The sequence below is a fragment of the Maylandia zebra genome, linkage group LG20 (genome assembly GCF_041146795.1).
Source record: "Maylandia zebra isolate NMK-2024a linkage group LG20, Mzebra_GT3a, whole genome shotgun sequence".
In the NCBI taxonomy this organism is placed as follows: Eukaryota; Metazoa; Chordata; class Actinopteri; order Cichliformes; family Cichlidae; genus Maylandia; species Maylandia zebra.
The window spans coordinates 6,231,541-6,243,274 of NC_135186.1; the positions used below are offsets into that span (position 1 = coordinate 6,231,541).

The 11,734-nt window shown below is 40.8% G+C and overlaps 1 protein-coding gene across 1 annotated transcript; it reads right to left on the minus strand.

The window, feature by feature from the left end:
* Positions 1–202: 202 nt before the first annotated feature.
* On the minus strand, positions 203–10,864 carry ttc34 (tetratricopeptide repeat domain 34). The gene is made up of 8 exons (XM_076878121.1): positions 10,698–10,864; positions 7,257–9,003; positions 6,868–7,090; positions 6,218–6,410; positions 4,376–4,542; positions 1,581–1,854; positions 1,192–1,406; positions 203–846 (listed from the first exon to the last, which is right to left on the minus strand). Exons 2-8 carry the CDS (start codon positions 8,972–8,974, stop codon positions 301–303), a joined length of 3,336 nt encoding a protein of 1,111 aa, XP_076734236.1. The 5' UTR covers positions 8,975–9,003; positions 10,698–10,864; the 3' UTR covers positions 203–300.
* Between the last annotated feature and the right edge of the window lie 870 nt (positions 10,865–11,734).

Consider the following 11,734-nt stretch of genomic DNA (forward strand, 5'->3'; position numbering starts at 1 on the left):
GTGGTGTTAAATATTAATTCACTTACTCCTCTTATAATAAATATTTTTGCTTTGATGTAATCGTAAAGACACTGATGTTAATCCTGTAAGTTTAAACTGAACTTTGAGGGAATAATATGAACAGTAGCAATGGGTGCTCTGGAAGCACCAAACATCCCATGAAATTTAGGAAGCTGAGCATAACAAAATGATTGGGATTAGGTTTTTCTTTTCTTTGTTTCTAATTTTGAGGTAGGACATTGACCTGATTGGAGCTTTTGCGGCTCCACTGGAGATTCTGTGTCCAGTTCACAGTCAACACTAGTTCACGTTGCAAGGATTGGCCACTTCTCGTTTGACTTTTGCCCTCAGTCTGCGGAGCTCTGTGTTCTCACTGTCCAAAAGGAGGCCACATTCAATCAAGGTCCAAGCCTTACTGAGATGTTGCTCCCCATAATGCTGCAGCGCCCCCCGCAGGAAGCACTCAGCCAGAGGCAGTTTTCCTAGCCCAGCCTCCACACACTTGATGGCCTGTTCTCTGTTGAGCTCCAGGGCCCGGATGAAGTCCTCCAGAGCTGGCCCTTCTTTGGAGCAGAGCACCAGGCTGCGACCTCGCAAGCACAAATCCTCCACCCGGACTTGAGGGTGGTCTGAACAGCTGTAGTCAGGTCCATCGTGTTTCTGTATAACTCTGTCCAGATCAGATATAGCCCGCTCATGTAAGCCCAGCTGTGCCAGGCACACAGCCCGCTGGTGAAGATACTCCATTCTCTGACTGCCCCCTGATTGTACTGCCACAGTCAGGAGGGTGAGCGCCTGCTTCCACTGACCACATGATGACACACTGTTGGCCTCCTGAGCTGCTTCCTGTCCCAGTGTACATGTAGTTTAGAGTAGATATGTATCAGATTCACATTATTGACTTTGCCATCTAATTTAGGCATCTAAGATAGTCATTGTGAGATGGTGGACCCGCCACATGTTTGTACTGTATTTTACCATAAATGAAAATACATACATAGAATATATACATACAACTATAACACCCATTGGTTCAATAGAGAGAAATAACATGGGGTTTTTGTAATATCATGGAAATATCCTGACATAAACATTTTTTTTTTGATGAAAAATAACGCTGACAAAGCCAGAACAAACAACTTTGGCAGATCTGCTCATCTGGTACTAAATCTGGGTTTCCTGTACACTTACCTGTGCCATGCATTTCCGCTGATTAAATGGGATGAGAGCCAGCAAGAAGTCAAAATAGGATGAATCCTTCTCAGCCAGTTTGCTGAGCCTGCGAGCTGCGCTGCAGTACTTCTTCTGCCAGGCATCCACCACACCCACCCGAGCCTGGGCCACTGCATCTCTTGGCTCCTGGCCAAATATCTGGCACAGATGCACGCCTGCTGATTTGACCTCACCTGGAGCAGGTGGACCATAACAGAAGTATGGATTACTGAGAACAGGGGATGACAGGTGCAATAGTGCTTTTTGTCAAATTGGAAACGTCACACAGCCTAAGCCATAAGCTGCTAGGCAGATGATTTCCAATCCTAGCAAGGATCCGGCTCAGAAAATTTCCCCCACAATCTCACCTTTTGCCAAAAGGATGTCCACATAGAGCAGATGCCATCTGGGGTTTCTACAGTCAGCCCTCATCAAAGCTCCACCAATTATGAAAGCCTCTCTAAGCTGCTCTTCATGGCAGGGAACACCATGAGTGGCCACAATATCTGACAGATTGGTACGACAGAACTGATGCAGCCAATCACAGACCAGCTTCTGTGCCCTGTCCTTGAGTGAAAGAATGTCTTTGGTCACTATGTCAGCATTTATCTGAAGTGCTGCCAGGATATCATGAGTACATTCCTAGAGGGAGAACAGAGTTCAAATGTTATACTTTATTTCAACATGCAGTCCAACATGCATATCATACTTTTCATAATTTTTCTAGACCATGTTAATAAGTGTTAGCATAAGACTGGTATATTTATAAAGATCACAATTCTGTGGCACCCCTTTTTCAAACAGATTTCCCCAGAAAGCCACAAGGTGTCGCTTTATGTTTAGGGGAAAACTCAAATTAGGTTAAAGGCTCAATGATACGAAGAGAGAAAGTAGCCTTGGAAACCTTGGCATTAATTTTTATTCTTAATTCAACATTAGGGTCCCTGTGGGGCATTTCACCGAAAGTGATTTTATTATTACAATATTATAAAACTGAAGCAATTTCTCTAAACACAGACTGATAAATTAACACTTTAATATCAAGGAGGCAAGGTGTAAGAGTAATATGATATACGCTCTCCAGGCTACACCAAAAGGGCTTTAAACTAGCTACCACTGTTACATTTAGTCAGGTCCTGGGTTCATTTTCTGCAATTACTGAAAATAAATACTGAAAATGTCTTTTAAGAGACATTTCTCAGGTCCACCAGAAGAAAAAAAACATATGTGGTGAGGCTTTATCCCATTATATAATTGTACAGGGAGTGCAGAATTATTACGCAAATGAGTATTTTGTCCACATCATCCTCTTCATGCATGTTGTCTTACTCCAAGCTGTATAGGCTCGAAAGCCTACTACCAATTAAGCATATTAGGTGATGTGCATCTCTGTAATGAGAAGGGGTGTGGTCTAATGACATCAACACCCTATATCAGGTGTGCATAATTATTAGGCAACGTCCTTTCCTTTGGCAAAATGGGTCAAAAGAAGGACTTGACAGGCTCAGAAAAGTCAAAAATACTGAGATATCTTGCAGAGGGATGCAGCAGTCTCAAAATTGCAAAGCTTCTGAAGCGTGATCATCGAAATGTCTGTGAAGGTTCTCAGTCATCCAGGTCATCGTAGTCAAAGGAGCTTGCAAAGAAAAGCGTCTGGACTTCATCATCGAACATTCAAGCGTTTCATTCAAAATAGTCAACAGGGTCGCAAGAAGCGTGTGGAAAAACCAAGGCGCAAAATAACTGCCCATGAACTGAGAAAAGTCAAGCGTGCAGCTGCCAAGATGCCACTTGCCACCAGTTTGGCCATATTTCAGAGCTGCAACATCACTGGAGTGCCCAAAAGCACAAGGTGTGCAATACTCAGAGACATGGCCAAGGTAAGAAAGGCTGAAAGACGACCACCACTGAACAAGACACACAAGCTGAAACGTCAAGACTGGGCCAAGAAATATCTCAAGACTGGTTTTTCTAAGGTTTTATGGACTGATGAAATGAGAGTGAGTCTTGATGGGCCAGATGGATGGGCCCGTTGCTGGATTGGTAAAGGGCAGAGAGCTCCAGTCCAACTCAGATGCCAGCAAGGTGGAGGTGGAGTACTGGTTTGGGCTGGTATCATCAAAGATGAGCTTGTGGGGCCCTTTCGGGTTGAGGATGGAGTCAAGCTCAACTCCCAGTCCTACTGCCAGTTTCTGGAAGACACCTTCTTCAAGCAGTGGTACAGGAAGAAGTCTGCATCCTTCAAGAAAAACATGATTTTCATGCAGGACAATGCTCCATCACACGCGTCCAAGTACTCCACAGCGTGGCTGGCAAGAAAGGGTATAAAAGAAGAAAAACTAATGACATGGCCACCTTGTTCACCTGATCTGAACCCCATTGAGAACCTGTGGTCCATCATCAAATGTGAGATTTACAAGGAGGGAAAACAGTACACCTCTCTGAACAGTGTCTGGGAGGCTGTGGTTTCTGCTGCACGCAATGTTGATGGTGAACAGATCAAAACACTGACAGAATCCATGGATGGCAGGCTTTTGAGTGTCCTTGCAAAGAAAGGTGGCTATATTGGTCGCTGATTTGTTTTTGTTTTGTTTTTGAATGTCAGAAATGTATATTTGTGAATGTGGAGATGTTATATTGGTTTCACTGGTAAAAATAAATAATTGAAATGGGTATATATTTGTTTTTTGTTAAGTTGCCTAATAATTATGCACAGTAATAGTCACCTGCACACACAGATATCCCCCTAAAATAGCTAAAACTGAAAACAAACTAAAAACTACTTCCAAAAACATTCAGCTTTGATATTAATGAGTTTTTTGGGTTCATTGAGAACATGGTTGTTGTTCAATAATAAAATTATTCCTCAAAAATACAACTTGCCTAATAATTCTGCACTCCCTGTATGTTTTAAAGCTATGATTGTTGCTTAAATTATTCGAATGCTTAAATTCCTGTTATCAGGAAAGCCCAGAGGAGAACATTTTATTTAATAATTGTACAATAATTTAGTTTGACTTAATAGTAAGGAATCTCAGGTTGTTTTACGCTACAGCTGTTTCACAAGCAACATATCACTCAAGCACTTAGCTGTAACCACCTGAACAAAAAGGGCAATAGTATCGAGTTTCAATGATAGATAAGACTAGAGGAAAAAAAAAACCTTTTGTTGATTCAGCATGAGATATGTGAAACCTCTTCCACAGAGGGCATGCACGTGTTTCGGATGCTCCTTCAGAATGGCACTGAAGTCAAATATGGCTGTTTTTCGCTGACCCAGCAAAGCGTAGCACCTCGCTCTTTCTAGTAGTGATTCAGCTGCCTCGCCACCTGAGAAAAACAATGAATTGACTGTTTTTATATGTATGTGTAATCTCATTTTAGTGTCAGTTTCAATATTTGTGTAAAATAAATCATAGATTCAAATACACACAGTAGAAGTTGGTTTCAGGTCTTATGTTTAACCACAAAAGATGTGTGGTTAAATAATGCATGGCTAATCTACCTACGGATGAGGACATAATGCTCAGTTCATTCATTTCTCCCAATGATATTTAAAATTTCAGTTAAAATTATTTCTATTTGGACACAATAACAGAATTATTTCAGAAAGAAACAAGAATTACCACAGTCAATATAATTAGCCCCCTTAAAAACTCAAAGCCCAAACCACTGATGTGATATAATGTAGTTTAACATTGTAATGCTCAAGGCTTGTAAAAATGGCAAACAGTATAAAAACTTCAGCAAGGCTTTGAGCTGTCACTTGAAAAACCATCATGCCAAAAACACAAAAATCAGTTTAGCTTGAGAAAAAAAAATCTTGATGTGCATAAAGCAGGAGATGGAGTGGACTGGAGTGATAAGCATCATTAAGAAATTCTAAGAGAGCCACACAATACAGAACAAGCCTGGTAGAGGTAGGAAGCAAACGATTTCAATGACTCTGGAAAAAAAAAACTACTGAGAGAGATATGTAAAGACACTTGTGAATGACTTAGCCAAGTTGGGAAATGTAGTCTCAAAAAAGACAGTCACTGCAGCCCTGCACAGGAATAGACTGCAAGAAAAAAACTCCACCACTGCACAAGAGACACTTTCAAATAAGACTGTAATATACTAAAGACACCCTGCAGAAAGAATATGCTGCCTGTAAACTAGAGCTCTTTGGCCAAAGAGACGCTGCTGTATAACCCAACGAACACTGTACCCAGAGAAAAACACAGCGGTGGGAGTAATATGCTGTGGGGATGCTTCAGTGCGGCTTGAAATAGGAATCTCGTCACAGTGGAAGGAATCACAAACTAAGATGGATTTGTGAAGATTTTAAAAGAACACCTCAACCAATCAGCAGCAAAACTGGGTCTGGGTCATCACTTTGTCTGACATGATAACGACCCAAAATATATGGGACTCCAGGTGAAGAACTAATTCCAGGAGACCAAAGTGAATGTTATTGACTGGCTTGTAAAAAGCCCTGATTTCAGACTTGTTGAAAACTATAATAAACGACTACACACTACACAAAAATGATGCCCAACTAACTGTTAGCATCATGGAGGCTAATAATTTGACTCTGGCAGTTATTGTGAATAATTTCGTTTCTATGTCCAAAGTAAAAGACATCGCAAAAGTTCATCGTAATTTTTTTTTCTCCCATGTCCCTTGCGGTGCTCCGTAAAAATCAACTAATCATCCAAAATAAAAATAGGATGTTTGGAAAAGCTGTGTCAAAAAGTTGTCTCTCTGTTTACCGGCATCTGGAAATACTTTTTAAAAACTGAAATTTTCATTGTGGGCGTAATTATTCTATCCTCATCTGTAATTTGTGTTATGTTCTGCAAGACATTTTAAAGTGAAATCTAAAAAAAAGCTTGGGTTTTGTGCTGAATTCCACAAATCATTACTCCAGTCTGCATGCAACAACCAACAATGTTAATACTATCAATAGTTAGCAACAGATCAGTACCAAATATCAACAACTCATCAAACAGATTCTATTCACCAGAGGCCATAATTGCAATGGAGAGATATGCCACAGCCTCTCTGACAGCACATTCCTCGCTTGCTCGGTCCAAAATGCGTTTTGCAGCTGAGTGGGAGTGTCCCTGCAGCAGTGCTCTGTCTTTCTGTTGTGCCACTGCCAACAGGGGGCGCAAGCAGCTGGTATCACCACACAAGATGAGCTTTTTCAGCAGCTACAGGAAAAAATTGACAGACATGAAGAGTAAATCAGGACTATTCGGTGGTTAAAATCATTGTTAACATTTTTTTTAAACTCAAAGCTACACTTTTCAAAACAAAACTGTAGCTACCGCACACTGAAATCAGACATTTGGATGCTTATCAGGTAATTTTAGAAGTGAATTGATCGCTGAAGATTTTTTCACATTTGAGCCCTCATAGCTCCTTATATCATGAATGTAATTACTTTGAAGGTGCATCCAGAAATTATTCAAAGGAAACTAGTTAAATAAACAAAGGTGTTTCCCCAAAACTACTAATAATGAACTACACTCTGCTTTCACTCAGCTTCCTGCTTTATTTATATATGTTTTACAAAATAAGCAAGTGTGAAATTAGGTTTCCTAAACAGGAAACAAAAAATCCTGAATCCATTTAAACATGAAAAATTGGTACCTCAAACTTATATACCTGATTGGTGTCATAAAGAAAGCCTCTGTGCAGCTGCAGCAAAGCAAGGCGAGCCAAGATAGGTGCCCGAGGATTGGTGGGCCCGATGGACAGCAGCAATCGGTAAGCCTCCTCCACCCGACCAAGCTGGTACAAGGCATCTGCTGCCAAGATCTGAGGCCCATCGGCACTGGGCTGGAGCTCCATCAGCAACAGAGCAAGGGAATGGACACCAGCAGGAGTCCTAACGTACAAAGCAGAAAAAAAACACAACGGGACAACAATCACACTGAGAAAACACACAACAAAGACCATACCATGCAATAAAGTAGACTTTTCCTGCTGTGACATGCCAAAATATTTTCTCTGAGAAAGCATTGCTCAGTAAACCATATCTAAAACAAACATACCTTGATCTGTGGTTGTCCCTCTTTGATAGGGTCTGCATATGTTCCTCCTTTTGGTGCTGTTGGGAGTCTTCACCAGAACTGGACTTGGGTTTGTGATCTCTAGACCCTTCAAGCATGAATCGTCCCTGCTCCAGCAGAACAGTAAACAGCAGCCCACGGTAGTTCCAGGGTACCAAGCAGCGCACAGCAAATGCTGTTTCCTGAGCATGCAGCCTGCTGGCTGTCACATAGTCTAAAGCAGTCAGGTAGTTTAAGCCACCCATCATTCGCAGGAGGCCCCTGCCACAAAGTGCTCGCACACAGCTGGATGGGTGGGGGGCATTGTGTTCAATCACAGCCTGAAAGTCTTCTAATGCACCCTTCTGGTCATCAGAGAGCAATCGTGCATATCCGCGAAGGACGTGGACCGTGCTTTGATAGCTCTGCTGACCTTGTGCGGCAGCTAGCTGGCTGCAGATAGAGAGGGCCTCTTTGTGCTCTCCTCTGAGGAGAAGACAATCAGCCAGTCGGACCCGCAACTCTCTGTCTCCCCCACCAGGTTCTAAATGGCACAGGGTCCGTAACTGAGTGATAACAGGGTCCAGAAGTTCAACTCCTTCAGTAGATCGCAGATCTGCCCGGACAAGGACCTGATCTCTGTAATCAGACAGGCCTCTCTCCGCCTGCTGACGGAGATGGTTGCAAGCTGCCACCCCAGTTCCCTGATCTTTGAACAGCTTTTGGAAGTAAATTCGGGCAGTGGCTGGGTGAGTCTCAAATGCTTTCCCCAAATCTGAGCACTCCTCTGCAATCTTTCCACCTGCTGAAAAGCAAGCAGCTGCTCGGCTTGTCAAGAGTCTGGCTGTCCTCTCAGGAGTTTCTTGGAGCAATTTTTCTATAGCACTCTCTGGTATTTTCTGGCCATGAGCATACTGCAAGAGGGAAGAGTATGCCTCTGCACTGTCCATAAACCTGCCCATCAAAAACAAATATGCTGCATTGAGTTCCTGTACTTCTTTGTTACTAGGTGAAATAGACAGCAAAAACTCAATAACAGTAGCAGAAGTTTCTTCTTCAAGCTTGTCATTGTCCTTTGTTCCCACTCTCCACTTGCTGTCAACTACCAGAGTGGGATGTATGAGCATGATTTGTTCTGCAAAGGCCTTCACTATTTTGGGTAAGTATCCCGCTTGTCTGCTCTTCACCAGTGTGACAGTTTCAGACTTGCTATTCCGGTAAGCTTTGAGGTAAATCTTTAGTCCCTTTAACCTGTGAGATTCTGATAACAAGCAGGCGAGGGCTCGAGTTATCTCTAACAAAACATGAGTTGAACCCTCTGGAGGAAGGTTCCGCTTCCCTTCAAGCATAGCAGTGCAACGAGCAAGAATCTCCTCACAGGCATGCGTGTCACTCTGAAGAAGAGACTCCATTTTGTAAATGGTGGCTAACAGATTGTTGGGACTGAGTGTGGAGAGGAAAACAGCAGCAAGACCTTTATTAAGACCCTCTGCAGGCTGATTCTTCACATGACTGTCAAGCCAGCCCTCTAGAGTAGCGATCACCAAATCCAGACCGGACTTATCCAGTTTTCTCATGTGGGACACCGCAGAGGTGGCGTGAGTCCTGAAGGCAGACATGTACAAGGAGGTGGCTCTCTCCAGCTCACCGCTCCGAAGGAACTTGTCTCCTTCCTTACATATCTCTGAAATATTGACTCCAGGTCGAACCAAAGCAGTCATGATTGCTCAAATGGCGGGATTGTTCATGGCTGTTGAAAGCAATTACAACATTGTAGTCTAATGGTTAACGGAGGAAATGAGGATAAACTATATCTGTCACATGTTGAAATGTAAAAAAAGAAAAAGAAGAAGAAGTAATAAAAACAAGCATAAACAAGCACCTTTACTCTTCAACATAGAGTTCATAATTCCATCAATTTCGACAAGATCCCCAACACCATTATTTGAAATACAGCACCAAACCACGACAGAGCCTCCATCATGCTTTACAGAATGCTGTAGAGACTCATTGTTGTACTCTCTAGACCTCTTCTGCACATACTGACAAAGATTTGAACCAAAGGATTTGAAATTTGGATTGATCTTCTGATCTTCAGTCCAGTTCTTGTGTAATTTGCAATATCTCAGCCTTTTCTCCTAGTTTCCCTCGACAGCCTCCCATACACAAAAGCCATTTCTGATCAAGCTTTGATGAATAATATCATATGAACTGAAAAGCCAGATCCATCTCTCAGTTCCTGTGACAAATCTATGGTGGATTCCCCCCCCCTGTTTCTTAATTCTTATCTTCTTTCTTAAGATACTGTTCATCTCCTGTAATTCTTTTTAGACCTGCCACTTCTTCTTTTCTCCTACTACTAGTGCGGACTCCTGAGTTTTTTATTCAGGATATTTCACATAAGTACAGATTATTCAGGATTTTAGGTAAGATATTGTTATACTGAGTTATACTGATTACTCAGTATGGAACATTTATCAACTAATAGATCTTTGAGAATCACAATTGTTGGTGCAAAAATACAATTGTTTTATTTTTGGTATTTTTAAAAATATATTTAACTAAAGAAAAACACATTATGTTTTATGACAGGCTGCTAGTAAAAAAAAAAGATAAAATTGCTAATTTTTCTGTTATGTGTACACACAACACTAGTTCAACTCTTGGGTTAGAAGACTTTTTATGCTTTTTATTGCATTGTTAAGTTGTTCAAAATAACCGAAAAAAAAATTTATTTATCTGAAAATTATCAGGTACAAAATCTGGAGTGAAAAGGTGTGAAAAAGTAGCCAACATCCAAAAAGAAAAAAACTTTGAAAGACCTTCAGAAAGCCTGGAGAACTATTCCTCAGTAACACTGTAAAAATGAAAAAAGAAAAAAAAAGTCTTGTATGAAGGTAAGTATGTTGCTTAAATTTGTTACTTGGATGCCAAATTTAAAGACATAAGGAGTGGCTTGAAACTTTTGCACAGTGTTTTCTATTATTTATAACTATGTATTTGTATTGTTCTGACTTGATATTAGTTTGGTGAAATTTTACGCACACACAAAATAAGATTACCATTGACAAAAGAAGAAAGACTTTATCTACTGCAAAGGGAACTGGTAAAATAAAATCGACTTGACTGGATTTGTACCAGTGGCTTTTATTGAGCCATTGTTAACCTACCTGTTACTGCGGCTTTTTTGACAACAACAGTATACTGAATCCCTCAAGACTTAAAAATGTCTTTAAAATTCTATTTCACGGGTAGCGTCAACTTATTGTCTTGAATTAGACGTCCCGACAAAAGAAAACTGTCCTCCATGTTTGTAATTCAATAGCTATCCAGGTCAACGCTCACAAAACAGAAGCTGCAGCGGAATTTTTTCAAGTGTGTAACAGGTGGCACTGAGACAGCATAATATATATTTATATAATAATAATAAGAAACCACACATACACAAACCACAAAAACCTTTTTGTCTCGACAAACTCCTCCAGGCTGTGTCGCGTCTCTTCTCAGGACGGGACGGTTTACGTCGCCAGCTGTTGTTTTTGAGAATCCGGGTCCGGTTGCCAATAGAAACCATTAACCCTCGTGCTTACTTGAAAACCACAGAAAACGTAGGAAGCCTGCAGCTTCCTTATTGGCGACACTGCGTAAAATTGTTGATAAAAATCTCCTGCTCCTTCACGCTAACTCGGCGTTAACGCTTAAAGATATGCTGCTGGGAGCACGAAAAACGGTGCGAAAGGGGGGAAATATGTCATTTGGAAATACCTCCAAAGAGCCGTTCATTTTCCTACAGACATTTTAAGAGATTAAAAAAAAAATGCTAAATCCGTCTTTAGTTAGCCTCTAAACTGTGCTGTAGCTGGTGCTCCCGGTGGTTAACTGTCTTTATTCGGTTCATTTATAGCACACGAAATGATTAAAAGAAAAGAAGAAATGACAAATCGAAAAGGTGTAGGTTGAAGCTACAGCGTATATAACACCTACCCATGATATAAAAGAAAAAGATCAAGACATAAGGAAAATTAAATTAACTTCATCTTTAACCTCTTATTAAAAAAAAAAATTAAAGCCACCCCATGCCAAAAAGTGATTTTCTGTGTTTATATTGATAAATATAAACTGATAAAAAGGCAGTAGTCAAGAGGATTTACAAAGCCTTTATATATACATAAACTAAAGAAATGACCTGTTTTGCAAAGATCTTTATGACTGCTTTATTGTGCCTACTCTGTGTTCAACATTATCATCTGTCCAAACTTTTTTTTGGACACTTAAAATATCTGCTGTGTTCAACTTCTTGCGGTTTCTACTGCCCACTTGGCCAAGTGTGATGTGAAAATCACATTTCTACCTTCAATAAATCTTTTCACCTGGTTAAATAAGTACAAAACCTTTACCTTGTAAAAGAAGTGTTTCTTACTCTGCATAGCTTGTTATATGACGTGATATCATTTGTGAGATATAGGTGACAGTAAAGGCCA